This window comes from Rhipicephalus sanguineus, chromosome 10, assembly GCF_013339695.2.
Source record: "Rhipicephalus sanguineus isolate Rsan-2018 chromosome 10, BIME_Rsan_1.4, whole genome shotgun sequence".
Classification (NCBI taxonomy): domain Eukaryota; kingdom Metazoa; phylum Arthropoda; class Arachnida; order Ixodida; family Ixodidae; genus Rhipicephalus; species Rhipicephalus sanguineus.
In genome coordinates this window covers 145,913,795-145,939,320 of record NC_051185.1, presented here as the reverse complement: position 1 = coordinate 145,939,320, position 25,526 = coordinate 145,913,795, and the positions used below count along the sequence as shown (strand labels likewise).

At 43.5% G+C, this 25,526-nt stretch overlaps 1 protein-coding gene and 1 long non-coding RNA gene across 2 annotated transcripts; one reads left to right on the top strand and one right to left on the bottom strand.

Annotated features, from left to right (window-relative positions):
- Positions 1 to 795: 795 nt before the first annotated feature.
- LOC119372550 (putative nuclease HARBI1) lies at positions 796 to 6,248 on the bottom strand. Its single transcript, XM_037643032.2, has 3 exons — positions 5,704 to 6,248; positions 3,279 to 3,837; positions 796 to 1,200 (listed from the first exon to the last, which is right to left on the bottom strand). The coding sequence occupies exons 1-3, from the start codon at positions 6,029 to 6,031 to the stop codon at positions 912 to 914; spliced, it is 1,176 nt and encodes a 391-aa protein (XP_037498960.1). The 5' UTR covers positions 6,032 to 6,248; the 3' UTR covers positions 796 to 911.
- A 247-nt stretch (positions 6,249 to 6,495) lies between these two features.
- Positions 6,496 to 19,573, top strand: LOC119372549 (uncharacterized). The gene is made up of 3 exons (XR_005179565.2): positions 6,496 to 6,570; positions 9,150 to 10,677; positions 12,188 to 19,573. It is a non-coding gene; the product is annotated as an uncharacterized LOC119372549 (long non-coding RNA).
- Positions 19,574 to 25,526: the final 5,953 nt, after the last annotated feature.

Sequence of the window (25,526 nt, the reverse complement as noted above, 5' to 3'; positions counted from 1 at the left end):
ACTCTCAAAACTTGGACGGCAGCACATGATGGAGAATTCTTGAACGTGGGTCGCCAGTGGGTCACACAGGCACGCAGCATGCGAATGTTTTCATTCAGTGCGTCGTGGGTCACTGGTGGGTCACGGCACCTAACACCAGAAAAGTAGTCTTCCGATTATTTATAACCTCTTGCAACAAGAATCGTACCTCTGTGTACAAGTGTGATTAAGTTGTCGCATCCGTAGGCAAAGGCATACTCGTGACATCGCGGCTGCATAGGAGGAGCACAGGCCGTGACTGACCGGTGACCCATGCCGCAGTGAACGTGTTAAAGGGACACTAAAGTGAACGAATGAATTGGTTTAGATAGATAGAGTGTACTCTGGGAAGTCTTAATGTCATTCATTTCACCATCATAAGTTTATTAATAATCAGGGTCAAAGTTCCATTTTTAAATATCGCACCAAAATCTCTGCGCGTGACATCATGGATTTCAATGTGCATTTGCCATTATCTAGCGACACTGGCTCAACGAAATTTCTTGAAACTTTGAAGTCTATGGCCCCCTCAGAGGTCAATGTGCTTCATATTTATCGAATGGGAACTACGTAGGACCTAGTACATGCTGTCAAAACCTATGACGTCATGGTGCTTGGTGCGAAAATTTCAAGGTGTTATTTTCTCGTTTACCAAGTGGCTTCTCGCGGCAAGCGTGGTGATATTGGAATTGTGAAAGAGTAAATCACTATTAATAAAAAATCCTTTTTCTCTTTAGTGCCCCCTTAAGCTACAGAGAACATGAAGCAATCAAATGCAGCTGTTTGAACACTGCTTTATTTTTGCGTCAAACCTCTTCAACGCATCTAAAAGGTATCGTCATAACTTACTAAATACACAACCTCCGTCTAGCCGCGGCGCAGCAACTGATCTCTCAGCTCTTGAAAAATGCTGTTAAGACGTCTCTCGTGGCACACCCGTCCACTGAAGTGTTTCCGCACGACGAAGGGAAGCCGAAGAACACCTCAGTGCCGCTGCTTGCCTTGGCACTGGCACCCGGAGGAGAAGGCACGTGGTTGCCCAAGAAGTTGTGAAGCACGCAGGTTGCGTTCACAATGGCGGCAACCCTCTCGGGTTTCTCTTGGATGACAGTTCGGAGGCACCCGAAGCGACTTTCCATCGCCCCGAAGGCATCGTTCGCAACCTGCTGGACCATTGCTAACCTGTAAAGCAACAAAAGGTTATGCCACTCCATGTCGCACTCAGCAGAAAACGCTGCGTGCAACTGGTGCAGTCGTAGGAGTCACTTCGTGCATCCTCGAAATACAGCAAGAAGTGTATGTTTAGTAATATGTATTAATTAAAAAAAGATAAACAAGAGTAAGGGTGTTCCAAATACTGTTAAACCTTAATATAAACGATATATACAATACGTTTTTGGAAGGAAACATGCCATAACCTAGAAGTCTCTGTATATTTCATTAAAACAAATCTTCCACCTTAAAATTGTATAATGCAACACTAACATTACAGCTGTGTTTTGCCCTCTGTATCTTTTCAGATTGTTTGTTGCCTCCTCTGAATTGTGTTTCACCCCCTAAAACAACTTCTCATATGTCGCTGTGTACATTACTTGACGAGGATGACGATACAAGGGATTGTATAACACTACAGATGTGTTATTCAAGGGGGGACCCTGCTTCAGAGACATATTTCTTTGTTTTTGAGTACATTTTTATGAAACTTTTGCAGCTTATGTATTTTTATGTCCTGATTTCAAATATGCCATTATTTTTCTAGTACACTATGCTGTTTTCAAAACACCAAATATTTCATGTATACTGTTGGGAGCAAGATTTATTTATAAATTGTGAGACTTATCAAGCAAATCATCATATCACAATAAGCTGGAATTAATACTGTATGCAGTAAAACAAGAATAAATGTTCCAGGCACATTTGAACAAAAGTTATGGTATGTTAAACATTGCCAGCTTGATCCCAGTTAAACCCAGCTCGACATCGCTCACTTGCCATGTTTAAATGGGCCTAGAACATCCATTCTTGTTTTAGTGCATACAGTATTCATTCCAGGTTATTGTGATAGGCTGATTTGTTTGATAACTCTCACAGTTTAGAAATAAAGTCTGCTCCTAACAATACAAAAACTATTTAATTGTTTCAAAACTACATATTGTATTAGAACAATTGCATGTTTAAAATCAGCACATAAAAATACATAAGCTGTGAAAGTTTTGTAATGATATACTCAAAAACAAAAAAACATGTTTTAGAAGCAGGGTCTCCCCTTAAAATTATTCTTTGTATCCATGTTGATTACCACCTATATATGTTCACCCCCCTTTTGTACTCACACTTGTTACTTTGTATCCCCCCCCATGTAATGCCCTATAGGGCCCTTGGGGTACTTGTATAAATAAATAAATGAATAAATAATGAAGTCGATAAAATTGGCAATTATTTCATTATATTGAAACTCCAGCAAGTTCAAATTCACCCTCTTCAAGCCAAATATAATCACAAAAGGCTTCTTCCTTGCTTGGGAAATGCCAGAAGAATGTTTAAACAATACAGCAGTAGAAGAAACTAATTTCAATAATGCAAAAAGGAATTAATTTGCTTGACCCCGATATACGGTGACCACCGCTTGATGCTGTGCCGGCAAAGATCTCTTCACAGTGGTCGGACACAGTGGCATGGTGAGTGTGTCACTTTTTTGTGCTTTCACGTGGCCAGCTGTGTTTCCAAACAAACCATACTGGGTCCGGCCTCTCTCGACGCTCTCTGACACCGGAACTGCGACTGGGCGCTTTAAAAACGTCCCCAAATAATGAATCATCACAGGCTTGTGCAAACGAGGTCTCCAGCCATGATAAGTGCATCATTAGCTAATTATCACAACAGTAAAAACAATATGAAAAATGTGTGTGTCTGTACTCCTTTAACTGATAAGTAAAATATGTAGTTTTACATGCCAAACACACATTACAGTAATGAGGTACACCGTAGTATGGGATTCTGAATAATTGTTGACCATGTGGGGTTCTTTAATGTGCACTTAAATTGAAGTACATGAGTGTTTTCGTATTTGGCCCCCATCGAAATGTGGCTGTAAATCGAACCCTCACATTTGTAGTTGACAGCACGACACCTTCCACAATGGCTGTCAAAGCGACACCAAACTGCCCAATTCTCTTGTTTTCAGGTCATACAAGACACTGTTATACACGCGACGCAACGCTGCACAAGTTCAATGCATACTTTGTGATGATGGTAATTACCTTTCATTGAACCCTCTCTTCTCTTGTGTGAGGTTGGATCCTATGAAGGGCTTCATCACATGCCTTTCAAGGGGCAACGTGTCGTCCGCTATGAACACTGGTGGCAGAAGGACGTCGGGAGAGCTTTCCACCTTGATGGCTTCTGGCAGCTGAGCCTTGTTGCTGTATATGGCCTTCTGCAGATCTGTCATTTGCCACACCTCGTTGCCTCCCTGGGCTCCCGCTGCACCAACGTCAGTGTAGATGAACTTGCCGTTGGCATCCACGACAGCAAACAGAATCAGGCTAAACGTGTTCTTAGAATTCGTGTAGACTGCCCGGGACTTCGCCGGTGCCTTGATCACCACGTGTCTTCCGCCGAGCGCACCAACGCAGTTTGGGATGCTACATTTGTCGTTGAAAAGTCTTGCTACTTCCTTCCAGTCTTCTTCGCTCTTGGGCGCCCTCATGAAGTCATCTTTCAGTTCCTTGTAAATTACATTGCACGTCTTTTGGATGAGGGCACCCACGTCTGCACGCCCCAGCTTGAACTGGTCTCTCAGCGACTCGGGCAACTCTCCTGCAAGGTGCACGCGGAAATGGCGAATGGTTAATCTGATGGCAACACATGAAGCAGCTAGCATGGTAAACGCAAGTAAGCTGTCATTCGTCACAGGTGCCATCACTAGTGAGCCCATGAAAGCATAAGTGTAGGTGAAGTAGGGATGATGTGACAGTCGATCACATGTAGCTACTTGCAGGGTAATTAACATGGAAAAAACAATTCCTGAAATTTCTAATAACATGCCACTAACCTTTCATATGGACTAATATCCCTGTCACACAGGGCAACTTAGTGCACTTTGAGGGAGTGCACTTCGCCGTTTCATTCGCACACTGTCACACGGGAACGCTTAGTGACACTCGCTGCAAAGCGCACTTGCCAAGACGAAGTGTCTCACTTCGCCATGACGGAGTGTCTAGCCTCGGTAGCAGTGGCTCGAGAATAGATAAGTTGCTATCCGAAGCCGAATTCATAGCACCTTTTAAACTATCGTTTTCTTTATTAAGAATATTCTTTTGCATTAAAACATACTATACCACAAAAAACTACTCTGCTATTCTCGCTCTCAGGCAGTTTACAGCCACGACCGCCAGGGGCATGCCTAGCACACACCATGCAATGGCCACAGCTGCTGCGTTTGTATGTAAAGATTAGTTTAAGGGCTACTTATAGGTGTAACACATTATTACTTAAAAAACATGGCCAAAAATAACAAATATCTGTCATACTACCTAAGTACCCATCGCTATTACCATAATTTGCAAAGCACACTTCCCTTGTGTAGCAGCGCGCCGCCACAGTGACATTCTGGGGGCATAAGTGCACTCGCTCAAAATGACACTAAATTTGCGTTTGACGAGGGTATAAGGGCATTTCCGACAGTGCACTATGAAAGCAGCATCTTGCCAAGTAGCAGTATAACCAAAACGTGCACTAAGCTAAATTTTGTTCATCTGACGCACAACAAGCTGTGATCAGGCCAAAATGCAGCTCGTTTTTGTTAATCTGACGCATGGCAAGCAGTGATCAGGCCCAGAGGTGGATAAATTTTGTTCATCTGATGTACGACAAGTAGTGATCAAGCCCAAATGCGGCTAAATTTAGTTAAACTGACGTATGGCAAGCAGTGATCAGGCCCAGAGGTGGATAAATTTTGTTTATCTGATGTACGACAAGTAGTGATCAGGCCTAAATGTGGCTAAACTTTGTTCATCTGATGTATGGCAAGTAGTGGTCAGGCCCAAATGCGGCTAAATTTAGTTAATCTGAGGTATGGCAAGCAGTGATCAGGCCCAATGCGGCTAAATTTTGTTCATCCGAAGCACGGCAAGCAGTGATCAGGCCCAAATGCGGCTAAACTTTGTTACTCTGATGTATGGCAAGCATTGGTCAGGCCCAAAGGCAGCTAAATCTTGTTCATCTGATGTACGGCAAGTAGTGATCAGACCAAAAAGCAGTTAAATTTTGTCCATGTGATGTGCGACAAGCAGTGATGAGGCACAAAGGCAGCTAAATGTTCATGTGACGTATGACGAGCAGTGATCAGGCCCAAATGTGGCTAAATTTTCTTACTCTGACGTACGGGAAGTAGCGATCAGGCCAAAGAGAAACTAAGCGTCGTCCATCTGACGTACGGCAAGTAGTGATCAGGCCAAAGGGAAACTAAGCATCGTTCATCTGACGTACAGCAAGTAGTGATCAGGCCAAAGAGAAACTAAGCGTTGTCCATCTGACATGAAAGACAGTCGATGGCCGGGTCACCGGGTGCGGTAAAGGGAAAAGTGGCACTCACAAGCATAGCGGCGATCGCGCAGCAAAACACCGCGCGCGCTTTGTAAGGAAGCAAAGAAAAATGAGAATACGGCACGTGGCAATGTTTACCCGACGTCAGATACCGCAGCGTCACTTGAAGCCTCGTCTGTGCCGACACGTGACGGTTTGCGACAGTCTTGTCCTTCACGATGCCCATACGCACACGAGACATCAGATGCAGGAACTGTTCCCTGCTTACACACAGCAGGTCCATGTAATCGTGCGGACCAGCATTCAGCCGGGTGACGAGAAGCTGCTTGCTCGCTGCGGCGGGCTCCTTTTTGCCCGCGTTCTCCTTCTTGTGGCGCTTTGCGGCTTGGAGGAAAATGTCGTCGTCTTCCACGTTAGCCAGGAGAACCGCTGCTAATGCTAGAAACTGGCGCTTGTGCGAATTCATTGGTGTCAACAAGTGGCGATGGAGGGCTGCGCGAAGATTAGTGTGGTTCGGGCGGAGATGCAAGTTGGGTCGTTGGGTTGCAAGTGTGCTAAGGACAACAGTGGACAGACCTGCTTTCAGAAAAGCCGCCGGAACGTTTGAACAAACTGGCCGCAAAAGCGCAGATCGGAATCCACGGGTGCTGGTAATCACCGCCAGTATTTCAAATGCGCGAGCGTCTTGTAAGTTGTCAACTTTTCGTAACAAAACAACAGATGTTGAGTAGATCCCGCAGACGGCGCTGCGGTTAATTTCTCGTTTTGTTTTTCCCGTATTTTTACGCTTGTGCAATACTTTTCTGTTTTCTAGCTCTGCTATTGTTTTTCCAACCAGGATGCAAACGTTCCCTCCTGTCGTTAAAAAAAAGAAACCTCATTTATTACTTATCATCATCATGTGGAGTTACAAATGGAAGCGCAGTGCAAGAACACTATAGTGCAGCTAGTGCAGCAGCTGCCGAATGTAAACAAGTCGTAGATGTTTGCCACGCTTGGCGGACGGTAAGTTATTTAGCTTGTTCGTTTTTAACTTTATTTGTAGTGCGACGGGGCTGGGGAGTTTGTGCGCCGTGCGATCTAGAAATGACTGTTTAATCTCTGGTTGCAGTACGTGCATTAAGAAGCGCTTGATGGTTCGCTTGCTAAGCGAGTTGCCAGCACGTTGCGAGGATTCTTGTATTCAATTTTGATCATCCGTCGCGTTACGCTGGTCGTTTCAGGCAGCAGCGCGAGTTCGTGCGAATTATTTGCAAAGGACAGAGTGAAGGAAAAAAAGCTGCTACTATGAGCTGCAGAGACGAGTCACCCCGAACGGGCGTGTTTTACACGCCTGCGCTATCGCGCTGTATCAAATTAAAAAAAAAAAAATGTACGCGGCCCTGCATTCCCGTGCAAACGTTTTGAACAACCTGCACTACTGACCTACGTTCATGCGCGCTATGGCATCTGGAGCATGCGCATGAAAATGTCCATTTATAAAAGCAATGTTCAGGCGTCATAAACAATGTTCACACACTGGAAGCATTTGCGCTTTGCAGAAGAGTTCACCTTACAGTTCTTTACAGAAGGTGATCACATGACAGTCACTCAGTGATTGCCCACACTTTAAACAAAGCCGTCATGGAACACGCGTGACATGTGACCAGAAGTATCTGACAATAATTAACAATGCAAGTAGTAATTGTTTATGCGAATCAGTTTCTTTCGGATATTCCCGATTCTTTTAAAAACTGTACTAATGCACACGCAGCAACGTTTTGAAAAGTTTCTGTTGATAGTTTCAGTACATTGTTTGTTTTCAACACCGCTTACTTCTCTCCTTATGCTGCTTCATGATGAATGCCCAGTTCAGTGACATTGCACTAATTACCAACGTTACCTGGTAGGGATGCAACGCCATCAAGCATAGTTTTCCCAAGGAGATTAGCTCAACCAAAGACGTTTCGTCCACAGCTGCCTTTGGTGCCCCAGATGACTAGCGCCCACAGAACGCTAGCAGCTGCTTCACCATGTCCCGTTTTTCCCACATAACCTGCTCCAAATTCAACAGGCTCTGTTCCAAAACGAAACATTTCTACTCTAGAAATCACTGCTGAAGCTTTTCCAGCTGTCTCACCCCTGAACATGTGATTGACATAGTGATCATTTTAATCTAATGGACCATCTCTGAAGATGATTGATATCTTGGTCAGTGAGACCATTGGGAGCATCTCTGAGTATCCATATGACTGACAGGGAGTATCTGGTGACAGCATGCTGTCGAACCATGTATTCATCACTTCACTTATAGTCTGGTACAACAACAGAGGCCCCGCTTGGATGACCAAAGTGTGGCAGCCAATTGCTTCCGCGACTAAAGACATATTCCTGCTCCTGTACTCGACGATGTTCTCCAGCAGGAGGGTTGCCGAGCATGCAGCCCATGACGTCAGTCCAAAGCGTGCACTAATTGGTGCAGGCTTGTATGAGTCCACCTTTGAGATGGAAGTGCCTCTGCTTTCTAAAGTGGTATCCAACTATAGTCGCACATATTACTGCACTGTCTTTCTCAAGCGTTGGTGTCGCTCCGAGGAGAGGTATTCACTCACCACACTGCACACCAAGGTTTGATTCCTTAAAGGGGGCTGAATTGTTGTCTTTTAAATTACCGTCTTTCTAACGCAAATGAGTGATAGTGATGACGAACACTTCGAGGCCGGCCAGACAGACATCTGAAAGTGCCTGAGGGTTGATAGATGCTCTCACATTTAAAAGTGAGCCGATGAGAGGCTCTTAGGGTTGCATCATGTGACATGCATCATGACATGCATATTGATTGATTGATTGAAATAACTTTAATGCTGACATGCATATCGCACGCGGTAATTTCATGAAATTTTCATGGAGCCTGCCACAAAGATGCTGCCATACCATGGCTTATTCCATTTGTTATGATTGAACTAGACGACTCCACCATACACCTCTTACGAAGCCATTTTGCTGTTGAAAAACTTTTTGTAGCAGCTTCAGGTTCATTCTTAATGTCATAAAGTTGCATTAGGAAGAAGGGAGAGGGACAGTGTTGCATGTGAGCCTTTGTAAGTTTTTTTTTCATTGGAAATTGGTGTAATGGATTGCATCTTTTAAGTTGAAGGGTGAGAGATGAGGGGAGGACTTAGTGATGGCTCTCAGAAACTCTCAGAGTGAAACTCTCGGATGAGGTGTCCGTTGAGCTATGTTCCTAGGTTTCTTTGGCATTGATCTGCACCTGCGCAAATAAGGGCACTGCTTGTGAGGGATGCACGTGTGCTGTATCTGTGTGTCGGGTCTGTTCTCTATATTGTCAGGATCCACTCCGCCTTTTTACATTTAATATGTTTATGTTTCATCTCCGACGCGATATCACACATCCTGTGGCAACGTTTTTTTTCTGTCTGCGTTGTTTCAGCTACTGCGGCTTGTATTTTTAACTAAAGATATTCATTCTTATATTCGCGTTTACAAAACACCTGCACAATTGTATTGGTAGCATTTCTTGGATCAACCATATGTTAAATTTAGAGAGACACTATGAAATCGGCACTACTGTCGTCTCTTTACAGGTAAGAGGTGGCCCTCAAGCCAGGCCTCCTGGTGATTAGCAAACCCTTGGTGTGGTGTGAGCCAGCCCAGACATTGGCTGCTTCGTTGCACCGGGTTTTATCTTTATCATATTCGTCACTGTGTTGGCACATTACAATGCAATGGGAGCATACTCGTATCCTTTTGGTGGTTTAGTGACTGAAGCACTGCATTGCTGTGCATATGTACTAGGGTTCTATTCCTCTCAGACTGGCTGTATTCAGTGGAGGTAATTTGTCAGCTTTGTTCTTGCTTTATTAACACAATTTTATATCACACCTTCCACTTGCCGAATCGTTTTTACTGCGAGGATTACAAATGCATTATTTGCAGGGACGACAAACCTTGAATAATCTTGAGGCTTTCTGGCCATATAAGTGCTTGGCATTTAAAGGGTTAGATATGAAATACGTAACAGAAAGGGACAAAAAATTTAAAGGGACGCTGAAGGCAAATAACAAATTAAGCTACTCGGATGGATTAGTACTTGAAAACTTCTAAAATCTCATTATTATTGACAACTGTGCTTTAATTATGATGTTGAAGTAAATGTAGTACACTAAATGCAGCACCTCCATTGTGTAATTCTGTCACTATCACTTAGCCATTTATAATAAGAATAATTGCAGATCATTGTTTATAATAGCAGGTCACTGTAACATGGAATGAAATTGTAGCTGTGCACTTCTATTGAAGTCTTGGATGTCTTTTTGACATAAGGCTACATGGTGCACAAAGTGTCGTCCCAGTGACGATCTTGTTTGAGTAATGTATAGCAATCTCAAAGGCAATGTTGCTGTGGGCTAACAGTGCCAGATTCAGTGGCAGGAGCCGAAAAACATGTTATGGCCGCCATGCTTAAGACATCATCTCTCGACAAGGGTGCAGGTGGTTGAAAAGTTTCATCACCCATGTCCTCCTGTTATCGCTCGTTTCATGAACGTTTAGTGCATTACTAGCCTTGATCACTTGCAAACCTCGTTCTAACTGCAAGAGAAAACGTTGTACCCATGTGATGTTGATGGCTCAATTTCTGGCCATACTTTCATGTTTTTGTGCACTTCACTTAAGAAACTGCAGCGCCACCTGTCAAGCAGTAAAGAGCAGTGAAGCACGGCCTCTGAGGCGTTTGCGATGTCATTGTGCCCTCTGAGTGGGCAGGTGCTTTGGATTTTGTTAGGGGTATGTGCTGGGAAAGTGATTTTCTCTTAAATTAAGCATTCTCTTGTGCTGCAAGGCAAGTGCTGCAAGGTTTCCAGAATGGTATTCTTATAATGCGCATCAGATTAATACTTGCCTTTAGCGTACCTTCATGCAGTCATGGAGGATATCTAGATTTGTTTTGACAACCTTGGTTATTCTCAGTGTTGTTTACATAATGACATATTTGACGGATTCTTATCCTCCAGTGCCTCAAGTTGGACCAACGGAAAGCCCGCTTGATATCAGCCAAGGCGCCCATGCCTGAGCTTAACTGCTAGCCATTGCGAGAGTAGTCAGAGACCAGAAGTAAGATATCATTCGTGAACACTGTTGATCCAGTTTTAGAGCAATAAAAAAGCTAGCGCATTGTGTTGTCACCGTCACCCTTCGGTCTTCATCCTCTGGCGCTAAATATGTTTTCCAACTCAAGTTGCCAACATTTTAAACTACTCCGAAAGGCTGCATCAGATGCCGTGCCAAGAGCCGTGCTTGGTAATAAATGTAGTCTGTGTAAACGCCACCTCTCTTTGCAATATCAGTGGAAATAGTTGATTCAGTGACTTAGCAAATCTAGCAGGTGTACATGTGCTATTTGTATATCTGAACTTTTTCACTCCTCTATTAAGTGTTTTTTTGTTAAATGTAAGGTTTTTAATTGTTTTATTTTGTTACATAAATGTCATATGTGTTCAAACGTTTTTAGTCAATAATTCTCTAGTCATTTGTCTTGTTGCCAACTGCGGCTGTGGTCTACTAACGAGCTGTCATTTATAAAGCTACAACTTTCTTTGTACTTCGTTTTAGATTATGAGATTAACTCACTGGGCCAGTTTGGGATTCAGGTTAAATCTGAAAACTGCAAAAACACTGTTGCTTCATTCTGTCGTCTTTATTTTCTCTCGTTTGCATGCAGTGTGCACTGTAAGACACGGCCTAGCCTTAACCTCTAACTGCAGGTATAACAGAGATTGTGTGCTATGCTGTTATGCAATTGATCGCTTGCCTTCTTTTTCAGGAGCTGCATTGCATAAGCTGTCGGTCACAAGTTTTGATATCGATGTTGAAATTAACAGTAAATTTTGTTTCACTGCTGAGCATAAGGTCACAGATCGGATTCACAGTCGTGGTGGCTACTTTACGATCTACCTACTTTACTAGCTCAACTTGACATTTCTTCAGCTCAAAGCTGACAATCAATCAATCAATCAATCAATCAATCAATCAATCAATCAATCAATCAATCAATCAATCAATCAATCAATGCTTTATTGTACAATGTTAAAAGAAAGTGCTTACAAAACTATTTGGACCAATAACCTGTTTGGCTGGTGTCTTTGCCAATACAAAAAAAAAAGTATTTTAGGACCGCCGCAGATCTCTTAAAAGATATACAGTTCAACAAAAGCAACGTCATCACCTTTTTTCCGGCAGTGGATATAAAGTAAGCTGATCAAGAAAAGCAACTAAAATAAAGAGTGGTACATTTGTAAGCAAGAGCATAATAAATTGATCAAGATGCCTGATTACAAAGATAAAAGTGTTGACATACAAGATGAAACTTTCTCGCAACTTTTATTTCACTAGCCACATCATTTCAGGTTAGAGCATTGAAAAACTCAAGTGATGCTTTATTGAGGTCCCTGTTGGCAGTGATGATAAAATTTTTTATCGCGGTGGCCCTATGTACCAATAGATTGCCAAGGAGAATGAATGCCCGCTCTGCTCGTAATGCCTGTGGAATCTATATATTATGCTTTCCCTTACTCCTGCATCTGCTGGGGCACCTGTTCATTGTAACTTCTTCACTTGTTTGCAGCTGAAAGAGAAGACTTTGATTCTGAGTGGACCACTTGGCATTACTGGTGTTGGAAAAGCAAGCACACAAATGCTTTGTTATGTAGTAGCTGTTGAGTGACCGTCGCAAACTGCTGCTACCATATTGTTACGGGGATCATACCCGTGACAATATCATCTAAACTTGAATCCCATGAAACTTTCTCCTTTATTTTCACAAAATGTTGTACTGAGACTTTTTTTTTGTTGTTTTTGCTGTTATGACTGTTAATGCGTATTCCCGGTCACTGTTTCTTCACAAAGAATCAAATGCCATTCCATTAGAATCTGCTGCCTCAATTTGACAGTTTTTTTCCTTCGTTCTTTTAAAATATGACAGTGAAGTGCAATCTTTCTTTATTTACATGTAAAAAGTTATTTGCTCCCTAACTTTCTGTGCTTTGTTCTGAATGCTAGAGATTCATATACATATCATATCTGAAAAATTATTGCCGTCTCTTTTTTATTAAAACACTGTCACCTATAAAGTGTGTTTTTTTCTCTCTCTCTCTCTTAATGCGTTTACTCTGTATTGCTCTTGTGCCTCTGCAGTGTTTGTACAACTGACGATCATTGCGTAGGTTAATGGTTGTTTCACGAATGTCTGCATTGCAGCATGCGCTCTCACTGCATTTTTTATTTTGTTTCTCTTAAGTGTAACAGCTGTTTTATGGGCCATAACATTACACCACAGAAATGCCGTGTTTGGGAGTCCCAGTCTTAGATCTTTCAAGCAGTGTACGGCATTGAATGCACGTAAGATGTTTTTGGCTTGTAAAACAACGTAGCGATATCTCGGATGACGCCACCATAAGGTGTGCTGTGCTGTATACTTTGTCGCATCATCTCCATTGTCATTGGCCTCATAACTTACTTCTTAGCGTTGCTTCTATTATTTGCTTGTACGATCTCTGTTGACATTGTTTTTGTGGATAAGACTTGCACTTATGCTCGAGCAAAGTAGATCGTAACTAAGATTCTTTCCAACAAAATCTTTCCTTGTTATATATCCTCTTCAGTTGAAAAAATCACTGATGAGAAGTAATGATTGCAATAATGTGGATGTCATGCAGAGCAGTTACTTTTTACAGTATGCACAATCTACATTGATTGGATCCACCTAATAATCCTGTTACATTGGTTTACCTTTTGCCAATTTTATGGGACGGTGTTTGCGCTTAGTATCAAAAACAGCAGTCACAGCTGAAAAAGTTGAAAACTAATTCATATATGTTTGATTGCGTACATGTTCTTTATAAAAAAAGTTACATCAAGTAAGCAAAACAAAAAAGAGGGAAACGAGCAGTGTATCACGCAAACTATGCTTCAGCAATTATATGTGATTATTTTCATGGAAAACAGGCACATGTTTACATGGCAAGGGAAAGCATTTATGTCCCTTCATATTGCTCTGAGTGGTCAGCCACCTCACTGATGAAGATTGTGTTCACAGTTAGCTTGAGTCATATTTGTACTTAGTATGGATGATCGTCACTTTGACAATTTATGTAGACATAACATGAGCACAGTGTAAGTAAAAATACTCTGAATGAAATTAGTTTGGCACTTACTATGGCGCATTCATTATTTTTTTTGGCAAGACATTGCTGGTTTATGCGTAGTTCAATTTTTGGTGCTGCGGCACTACATGAAATATTGATGATACATAAAATGCTATTTGGTTAAGTGGCATGAACTTTAGAAATGAGCCCTTAAATTCCCCTTCTTTCATTCATTCATAGCAAGGGCCTCGTTCTGGCATAATTGATGCTCTTAAGTAGCATGCATGGCCTAATTGGTCAGCTGCCAGCTCGTAAAGAGGCCACAAGCTATGTGACGCCAGCTGACAAAAAAGTGTGTTCCACGTTTGCCTTCATGGCTACGAGTAGTGCTGACTAACACTCCCACATTTCCGTGCACAGAAATACCAGATAAAGTGGACAGGAGGACGACTGCTACTGTAGCTCAATCGGTAGAGATGCGTTATCTGAAGGTTGCAAATTCGGTCTGTGCTGGTGGCAAGTTGTCTTTTTGTCCACTTTATAATTTCTTCACATGTTACATAATAATTACTGCAATACAGCTGAAAGACTACAAATAACATCACGTATACCTTTGTTAGCTTCATTATCTGTTGGTTTTCATTAAGGTTGTGTCTAACAAAAAAAAAAAAAACAAGCCGCTTAGTTCCCCTTCTATCGTTCATGAATTTTCATGAGTCAGGCATAAAAGTTTGTGACGTGCCACCTTATATCTGCTTTCCATGCCATCAGGTTCAATACACTCAGTGGCAACAGCCACATGCAGTGAATACTTTGCTTGTTGACAATTTTGTCTATCAATCATTTCCAAGAATTAGCAATGAGCAGAACTTCTTGATCAGTGCACTCTGACTTGTTATACGGACACTTGCACAACCCCTTTTTTAAAATCATCTTGGCATAATGAGCTAGGATAGCCTAGTTTGCTACACTTATTTGCGGCAATACTGCGAACAGATACAGTAAACCAGCAGTATTCTTGAAGTAAATAACAAATGAGTAAATGAAATTAACTTGCAAACCCTTTGTTTGTTCATCTGTTCGTAGCATCCGAGGCGAATGGCTGCAGCTTGGACCAGCCCCAGATGTTTCTCAGTGCGATCGCGAGGACAGGCTTTAGTGATCACGTGCCTGGAGTAGTGCAGAGCATGTTACTAGAGTTTGACTCCTCGGAGACGAGAGTGGACCACCAACCAATCAGGAGGCGCCTGGAGGCCCCAGCGGGAGACAGGATGTACAGGTGCCGCGTCTGCTCACTCGAATTCCCGCAAAAGGGTCACCTGAAGATCCACCGGCTGACGCACATTGGCGAGAAGCCCTTTAAGTGCACCTCCTGCGCTTACATGACGGCCGAGAAGAGCGACCTGGTGACGCACGTGCGCACTCACACGGGCGAGAAGCCCTTCACGTGCAAACACTGCCCGTACAAGTGCGCGAGGAAGAGCCACCTGGCGTCGCACATGCGCACACACACCGGCGAGAAACAGCACAAGTGCCCCATATGCCCGTACGCATCTGCGTGGAAGATAAACATGACCCGCCACGTGCAGTTGTGCCACAATAGAGTGGTACCACGAGACCAGTTGGGTGAGCGACCAACAAATGTGCAGAGGTGAAAAAGCTGAGGAAACCAGGCGTCTGTTGAAGTGCCACTTTCTGAAACTGAAATTAGAAGGCTGCGAGGATTCTGCTCATACTTAAGAGTTCAGGTCCACATATTCTTACAGGGAGCACAGTTGTGCGTTTTGGTTTTGATTCACTGCTCATGCTTAAAATCACTCCAGCTAGTCACCAGCTTGGAAAAGCAATCACGCACTGTAGGAAGTATTCACAATAACTTGGCAAACAATCTGGAAACAGCAGCTCTGTCATCACATCACACCTTGCCACCTAATTTATTGTTACTAAAGTTGATTTCCCTCATTCAGTGGCAAGGTTTTCTGTTAAGCACTTTATTCTTTGCACTCACCATTTCCCTCATTGACATGTGCTGTACTGTCGGCGTCAAATCAAACGCGAACAGCTGCAAGCATTAACAATGGTATAGTGCGCGCCTTCCACTCATCACTACTGACAGGCATGCACATCAGGATCGGAAGTCGATATTTTCCCTTCTGTTCTTGTTCTGATTGTATAATGGTGGCCGGCGTGGGTGTGCAGAGCGCATTTGGTCATTTCAATTTTATTTTATTTTCTTCCTTTGAAGTATTAGACCTAGAATTGAAGCAAAAATATCACACTGTAGTGGGATGGCGCAGTGCTGCCAAACCGGATGTGCATGCCTATCAATGGTGATAGGAGAGCACGTACATCGATTTCTACTGCTTGCCACTGTTCACGCTTCATTTGACACCGATAGTACATCAGTACATTGTGTGGCAAATGATTCTGCATTCAATAGCTGCTGTTGAGAAACACTGCAACTACAGTCACCCAAGCACCAGTTGCAGTCAGGTATGCTTGACTATTCTGCATGATAACGCACCCTTTTTGTTTCTATGCACACTGGCTTCTGCAGGTATTGAGTATGGCTTCCCCTCACAGCCCTGGTTCAATTGTGCAGCTTTTTTACCTTTGGCAGAAGCATAACAAAAGCTGTGCCGATTCTGACATAGGCTTTGGTGTGATCACCTTATGTTCCGGTGTCGGAGAATTGAGGTTCAGTGGAATTGAAGGAGCATGTAAAATATATGTATTTGCACAGTCACCGAGAAGTGGGGGAGCCGAGGGAACATTCATTTGGGTCATGTGACTGGGACACAGAGATTTGAAGCATCGCCCTGTGTTTTTTGTACTGAGACGCAAAAAAAAATGTTTTCTATTGCAAGGAAAGCTTATAAGGTATTTTTGCTCACAAAATTTAAAGATTCTGATTTTGGCCACTTGTAATTATTTTTTCTTTTACCCTGATGTGTGTTTGTCTGGAGGCATTCTGGGAAAAGGGTCGTCATTTTTATCAAGCCTGCTTCTCTGTATTTGATGAGTGAATCTTTAAATTTAATAGTTGATGTACTAGTAAATGCACATTAGCCTTTTTCCCCAAAAGTGCATTGACTAGAACCAGAAGCAGGTGACTGTGATCAAAGTCTGCTCAGTGCCACTTGCTGCACCGATTGACAGATTGCAATAAAACTCTTTGGTCCAGTTAAGAAATGTTGTGCGGGCATCAGCGCTGGTTGTGATTACGTGTAACGTGAACACAGCACAATTTGTTGCATGAACTCTACTTGCATTGTAAGTTCCGTAATACTGTTAAGTTCCCTAATGCTAATGTATTCAGATGTAGTGCTGCCTGTTCATATGTAATATCATTGAAGGTAGTGACATTGAACTTGCTAGGTTGATCAAGCAAGTCAGATTTCTTTAGCGATTTCAAATATGCTTTTTGTTGCTTAAAAGTACTAGCTACGTCACACGAACAGGCTGATTGTTCACATTTGAAGCAGAATTTGCACCCACAAAAGCTTTTGTCCAAGAGTGTTCATGTGAACAACAGACTCAAAGCTGGAGCAATTGAACTGAAATGGCACCCATAAATTTTGCCCACAGGATAGCATTGCTAAGTTTGAACAGTTTTAGAATATTGTACTGTGTGATGAATTATGTTTGATGAATAGTACCAGAAATTATAAATGTTTGTTTTTTCAGTTATGTAATAGCACTGCGTAACAAAATACAAGCAGGGGTACAAATTTGGTGGCATAATGCTGGAACATGGTGTTCTTTACTGGCGTTCCTCACTAGGTGACCTCAGCTTTTCTACCGTGGCAATATGTTAATGATGCTTGGACTAAGGCATAATAAGGTGCTTGATGCTGTCCAGTGCCAGTGGGGCATGTTCAGGAGCATTCTCATATATGAAATTACAATTGAGGCCAAGGTTTCTTTGCGCCAGGAGTCTTAGCGATTGGGCTCAGTTCCTGGATTTCCTGACGTCATGCTGATATTATGGTGACATGAGCACGGGCAAGTACAGTCACTGCTTGGAAAATTCAGTGCTGTATTCATACCCAGCATTGCATGCAAATAAGATACCCCATCTCCCCAGAATATTGTAATTCTTGAGAATGAGGGTAACACGAATGTGCCATTTATGATAGGCTCTATTGAGCTTGTTAGCTGAAATACCAAAGCTGTAGCAATATGCATTACTTATCGTGTTAAGATGTTAATGTTTTAATGTGATATTTCTGAGTACTGTTTGATGAAATGTAAATACAAATGAGTTCTTTTTAAAGTTCCTCGTGTTGCCGAATTCTAATTGCCTGTACAGAAATTGGGAAATGGTTTTGACATGCATGCTTTGATGCCACCATATTGGGGTGCTTTTTTTTTAAATGGTAGCTTTCACTGCCAACCTTACCAAGGTTATTGAGTGGTTCTTGTCCTCACATCCTGATGTCATCAGGCATTAACGTTTATTGGTTCAGAAAATAAAGTTGCATGACTAATGTTTCTTTTGCAAGTGTGTCAGCTTATTAAAAAGTTGGTGTATTTGTTTTTCAATTGGAAGGCCAAGTGTATTTAAACGCAAGCTCAGGCAATAAGACACTTAGGAATTGAAACGTCACATACAAATTAGATTTGACAAAGCATGATTCATAGACTACTTGGGGAGTGAAAATGCTGTACTTCTCCATATATAAGACACACCCCCTACACTCTAAGAAAAAATCGAGTATTTGGGGAGTATTTTTGTCACACAATAATCGTCATCTGGCTTGCGCGCGTTTTCTTTCTTGAAAACCCGGCTCGCATCACTTTCCAATCAAGAATGCTATGTCACGTTGATAACGCGCACGCCGTTCGTGACCGAGAAGTGCCGGGACCGTGCTGATAACGCAAGGAAAGTACGCGAGGTGGATGGCGATTATAGTTGTGTTGCAGAAATACTCCCCAAATACTCTATTTTTTCTTAGAGTGTGCTTTTGTAGCATACAAGAAAAAACAAAAGATCGGTTAAAAAGGAAACCGAATTTGAATGTGGTCGGGATAGTGACATGCAATTATGCAAGCTTGGGCATTCATCATGAAAAGTCATACTCATGCACGGCATCAAATTTTTGTAAATATCACAATTACGAATTGCAAGTTTTAGCATGCTAAAACTTCACGCTCACTCTCTCCTAAGGCATACTATGACACCAAAATTTTTGTGACATGAGGGTGGCTTTTACTGCAGCCAGCTACCACAGCTTTGCTATGCAACCATAGCTGTGCTGCAAAGAGCTGACAATTGTTGCAACCGTCGCTCCAGTGTGAAAACAAGATTCAATTTCTCTCTGAATGCTGCCGCGCATTTCATCGTAATCTTGAAAAAAATGCACGTATTGTTCACGCAAGTGATTTTTGAATATGTAAGAAGCACCAACGAAAATGTTGGTAAGGGCTGAGTTCACCGGAAAATTCAGCGGTTGCTAGTTGACCATGACACATCCACTCGTAATTCAAATGTAAGAGTTCACATGAAAGTTGCTGTACAGTTTGCTTGTAGTTGGAACTATTTGTTCAACCCAAAATGTTATCACAGGTGTGAAGAAGAAGCGTGTAAAAGATGATAGACCAGACATTGGAAGACGGAAACAGCGTGTGTCATCCATGCGCCGATGAGCATAACAAAGCATTGACATCTTCAAGGTGTCAGGCAAGATAAAAACAAGCAGACACAAGGAATACAGTTAATATAAAAGCTCATTCAACATCCAACATATTTGTTACTTTAATTGCTATATAATTAACTTGTCTCTCAGTTACACACTTCTTTCCTTTGTTTTGTCATTTTCCGTTATGTGGTTTATAACGATAAAGAGAATAAACATTCAGTCATGAGTCAGTGCTTGTGTATTTGTTTCTTAGTGCATCATGTCTTTTGAACCGCAGCATAAACAGAGTCAAGCAATTTTTAGCCAATTTTTATTCAGAGTAAACATTCAGTCATGAGTCAGCACCTGTGTATTTGTTTTTTAGTGCATGGTGTGTTTAGAACCACAGCATAAACAGTCAAGCAATTTTTATAGACAATTTTTATTCAGAATAAACATTCAGTCATGAGTCAGTGCTTATGTATTTGTTTCTTAGTGCATCGTGTATTTAGAACCACAGCATAAACCGATGTCAAGCAATTTTTAGCCAAATTTTATTGCCTGGGTTATAAAACATCTACGACAGTTGCGGAACAAAGTTGCACTCCATGCAATCTTCACTTATATCGCTGAAAACATTGACGAGTAGTGCAAGAAAGAATGACAGTCAAGGCACAAGGACACAGGATGGTCGCAGGTCCTGTGTCCTTGTGCTCCCACTGTTCTTGTTCTTTGTGTTACTCGTCATTGTTTTCAGTGTAGCGAAGAATAACATTATAGTGGGGCAACCTCTTCAGTGCTATATAGTTGACCTACCTCTATCACGCATTGCTCCTGGACGCTGCTCGTGCTCAGGGTCAGCGAATTGAGCCGTGAGTTGACCTCCTGGTCAACCCTTGTGCCAGCGTTCAATAAATCCCTTTACATCAACACTGAACCAATGGGCCCAAACCAAAGTTTTATTTCGCTTATATATTATGGCTACCTCGTGAATGGACGGGTTTCAGTGATTCATAGACTGGACTGTGGTGCCTGAGGGCCCCATCCCGGCAAGACCTGCTAATCGCATCGCCTGTTGAAACGTACAGATGTGGACACTAAGCCAAGCTGTTGCTTCAGTGCAGGGTTGCCAATGGTGGCTACTTTTCGCCAAATTGGCGAATCTGAGAGGCCCGTGGCGACCTAAAATTATGACTGGCGACATGGCGAATTTTTGGCGATTTTCGGCTTAGGTCTCCACCGAGTTTTGAATCCTAACCTCAGTGTCTTCCCAACGAATGAGCGGCAACATTCTCAGTATTTTTCTTGGTTTTAGACCGACGAGTAGAATATGCACATTACGCGTCATTCGGTATGTCCGTTCTGTAACTCGTGTGTACCTCCTCAATTCATCTAGAGAGATAATAAAACGTTTATTTGAGTTCTGTGAAAATAAGATCAGTGAGTGGGATCCTTAGTTCGGAATGCCATCTAGATGCAGGAGATACTGGAACGTCCCCCAGCGACATTCTAGCAAAACGTAAGTCATCGGACTGCCTTGCAAACCGCGAGGGAGCAGTGATTGACTATAGGTTTATGGCTTTAGGTGCTTTAAGCTTATCTGAAGTTTCGCATCTGAAGGGGCAAGACGACGGGTTGGCCGCGTGTTCCGACCATTTGTTCCGCCAAAGCTCCAACTGATCTGAATAGCCTGGCAACTTATTCACTGTTGCAGTACCCCCAGTTCAGCTCGCAAAGACTGTTTTGGAATAGCGAAGAGAGGCGGATACGCGGCTATTTCTGCAATAAAAATTATTTATTGAGGCATTTTTCACTGTTCTTAGTGAGCGTGTGCAATAAAAACAATTGCTATATAACATTTCACATTGTTATACAGCAATAACGCATCGGATTGACGCGTGTAGATATAAGTAACTATAAGAAAGGTTCGGTGATGTCCGGTATCATATTAGTTCACACTGAAAAGGTGTAAGACCATAGGCGTGCGCACAGGGGGGGGGGGGGCAGGGGGGGCGGCCGCCCCCCCTAATCACCTAGGAGGGGGGGGCGCAAAATCTGCCCCGTACATTGACCCTTCTAGTCACCTAAGAAGGGGGGGGGGGCGCAAAATCTGCCCCATACATTGACTTAGTAGGGTGGGGGGGGCGCTGCGACGAACCTTTGCCTCCCCTAATGGGAAACCCTGCTCACGCCTATGTGTAAGACTCACTAATGATCGGTTCCTGTAAGAATTCTGTCGTGTTACCTTCAATAAACCTTTTAATCCTTTTAATTCATATAAGGGTACGTAAAGCTGTCTACAAATAATGCTTTCACGGTTTTCGCCCAAGTTTTATACCACACTTTTAGCTTTGATACGAGAGGACAAGGATGGAAGGATATCATGAGCGTTTCGTTCATTCACCCTTGCGCCACCACGTACATCTTGCGGCTAGTCAGAGAAGCAGCACCATGCACTCCCATGGTGAAGCGGGCGATGCGACTGGCATCGAGAAACGTCAATATAATTTAAGGGTCTTGGATGGTACTGTATTCTACAGGGCTATACGCGAATGGAAATTTTTATTACTGGGTATGCCGCACATATCTAGAATGGCTACTTTTTTGGCGAAATTTGTAAAAAAATGGCGACTTTTGGCGACTTTTTGCTCGGCGTTTGGCGACATTTACTCGAAAGTCAGTGGCGACCCTGCTTCAGTGGTTAACCACGCACTGCAGCTCGACTGACATTCTGTCTAAGCTGATCATGTGGCCAGAGCTGCAAAGAGTCTTTCATGCTGGCTGACTGTTGTACCATTTTTAAAATGTGACGACTGGCTTCCACTGCTGCTGTAGTTACCTTCGAGAAAAGGAACAAGAGATTTATCAAAGTGGTTTGTCTTGCTAAAAAGCTCAGGCACCTGGTACAGTTCTGATTCTCAGTTGCTGATCCGAAAGACACGTGTTCGATCCCAGACGCAGCGGTCGCATTTCATTGTAGTCGAAATGCTAGAGCCCGTGTACTTAGATTTAGGTGCACGTTAAAGAAACCTAGGTGATCAAAATTACTGAAGCCCTCCACTGTGTACCTCATAATCATATTGTCACGGAGTCGTGACGTCCACGAAGGCAGCAGTCGGCGTGTCGAAGATGAAACTCTCTTATTTGGCCGAACTTGTGGCCGGGAAAAGGAAAGTCAAACTACAGCAATACACAATACACTGACAGCGCCGAACAGAGCGTCGGCCGTCGATAAACTGCTCATCGCTGGGACGCGCCGTCTTTTATACATCGTGCATCAAACGTTCTAGCCTTATCACTGGTGGTTGCGCAAGCTCTGGAATAATCGACTATTCGCGTCATGTGCGCAATCTTGACAAAATGATCTACTACGATCTGGAATGTTCCAAACATTCTGTCGTGGCCCGCGCAAGACAGCGATCACATGGGCAGCGGACCAGTTACACAAACAGCAAAAGAAGCGCGCGTGGCAATATCGTGATTTTGGCACATCATACCCCATGAATTATTATTGTTAGAAAGCTTAAAGGGCCCCTGACAGCGAAAGCTTTGTTTTCGTCTTTTCTTACTGTAATTCGTAGGTTTGTGTCTTGTAATCCCGAAATGGAATCGTAAATGGTCTAACGCATCGTATAATTAATGCTAGCATCGTTAATTGAAAACAATATTGCATCGCTTCGAAACGCCCGCCTAAATACCATAAGAAACTAGCGCCCCACAGCGCGCCAAAGATCACGTGTACTCGCGCTTTGGTGTTGTTGAAAGCGCATTTTTCAAAGGCACTGACTACGGTGACGGGGCCCGTCAGCGCAGTACCATCGTAAAAGTGACGGGGCCCGTCACCGTAGTGTAAATTGTAATAGTGACGGGGCCCGTCATAATAGCGACGTACTTATAGTGACGGGCCCCGTCGTCGTGAAGCTGATGATGATGAATCAACTTTTATTAAGCCCAACTGTGTTGGTAGTGCACGCAGGCACCAGACGGGGCGGTTCCCTAGTTTCGGGACCCGTATGTATCTAGCAGCTCCTGGCCCCTGTCCGTCAGTGCAAGCTGAGTCGGTAGGGCGGGGCTGGATAACAAGGTCTCCCATCGCTCAAGGGGTTGGGGATTGGGGGTGTTGGGGGGAAGGGAAGGAGGGGGTTCTTTTAGTTCTGTGCACTCTGTCAAGATGTGCGGCAGGGTGCCATTCTCGCTCTTGCAAAACGGACAGAGCGTGTCGTGTTCCGCAGGGTACATGCGGTTCATCAGTACAGGATGCGCAAGCGATCCCGCCTGCGCTCGACGCAGTATCGTCTGTTGTTGCCTGGTCAGTTCGGGGTGCGGCTCTGGCAGTCTGCACCTTTCCTCTCGGTACATCCGGGTAATGTCCCGAAAGCTGGTAACCGGGTGCGGTTACTACGGTGACGGGGCCCGTCAGCGCAGTACCGCCGTGAAAGTGACGGGGCCCCTTTACCGCAGATTTTTGGTCGTTGACGCCCACGTCGTGTGGTGTTCGTGGCGTAGTTGGTTGGCGCGCTCTCCATAATGTTATGGCTGCAGGTCGTCAGTTCGATTCCTCCCGGTTTTTTTTTTGTCAGGTTTTGCGTCAACGTCAACGTTACTGCTCTGACGGAGTCGTAACATTTTCGTTCATGTCTGCGGCGGTTAGAGAGCCCTAGCGTTCGGATGATGCGTTGTTCCTATGCGACCTCGGTTCTAATCGCGCTGAATAAGAAAATATTTTTCCGTTTTTTTTCTTTTTTCAATATTGTTTCACAATACCGTCCTGAGCTTCCGGCTAGTCAACAATAGTTACTCATTCTTGGTAGCACGGCTCAGCGTGGGAGAGCGGAGCCCGTTAATCAGCATGCAGTAAGCAGCTTATTCAGCGCGATTAGAACCGAGGTCGCATAGGAACAACTAGGCTTGTGCGAATAGTAAATTTTAGGTCTGAAGCGAATTCGAAGCAACTTTGGGTAGTAGCAGGATTTGACTTTCGGTTAAATGCAAGTGATAACCCGTAAAATATGTTAATTAAAATTTACTATAATTAGAGCATATAAGCCGGTATAACAAGCTTTTAAACTTAATGATGAATCGATGTGAGGGTAATACAGTAAAACCTCATTAACTCGAACTTTTATTTCGAAATCCCGCATAATTACAAGGATTCCTATGACCCTGTATTTTGCAATGTAAATCTGAGTGGATAATTTGAAGCGGCGGTGAGTACCAGCCCGGTTAATTCAAAAACTTTGGGTGCCATGTGCCAATTCCCGATCCCGATTTAGCCGCAAATCCGCACAAACGATGGCCCTTTGGAGCCACAAGGCAATGCAATGTAGCGATACTAATGAGTGACAAGTGAAGCATCCCAACCTCGCTGCTGCCAGCGCAAAAAAAAAAAAAACAGAACAAAAGGCGGTCTCGTGGTCAACTGAAATGTGCACCTGCGGAAAAGAAGACGTGCTTCACTGCAACACAGCGGTGACACGCGGGCAGCATGACGAATGCTTCTCTCAACGTCAGTGCGTCATGATTTACCCATTCTTTCAGGGAAAATAGAGAAATTAATAAAGGGTGGTCTGACGGAATTCGCGATGTGTGTGAACCTCCGATTGGCGGTTGTTCCGGCAATTTGCGCACTTGCACTGCTGGCGGAGTACTTGCCCGCCACGCCTACTTCGAAAACTCAGTTCGACAGCTTCAATGATCCTCTTTTTCCACCCAGAACACATCGCGAATTCCGTCACACTGGTAATTATTACATTCTTATTTTTACCAGAAAGAATCGGCGAATGGCCGCATCATGACGCACTGACGCTGCGAGGAGCAGGTGACATGCTGCCCGTGTGTCACCACTGTGTTGCAGCGAAGCACGTCTTTTTCGCGGGCGCGCATTTCAGTTGACCACGAGACCGTTTTTTTTCCCTCTTTCTTTCTTTCTTGCACTGGCCTCAGCGAGGCCCGCCGTTTCCCCGGTTTAGCGGCAAAATTCGGACCAAGTATTGCTGGAAAAAACCCTTGTAGCCGCAAACTAACAGGCACAGCAAACGACCACCTCTGATTACTTCCAGTAATACAAGGTTCCTTGCATCCCGCCTTTTGTATGCTTGGTTAATTCGAAAACCCGCTTAATTAAATTTGTCACAGTCCCAGTGACTCTGAATTAACAAGGTTTCACTGCATGTTCATTTAACCTTGAAGTGGGGCTTCG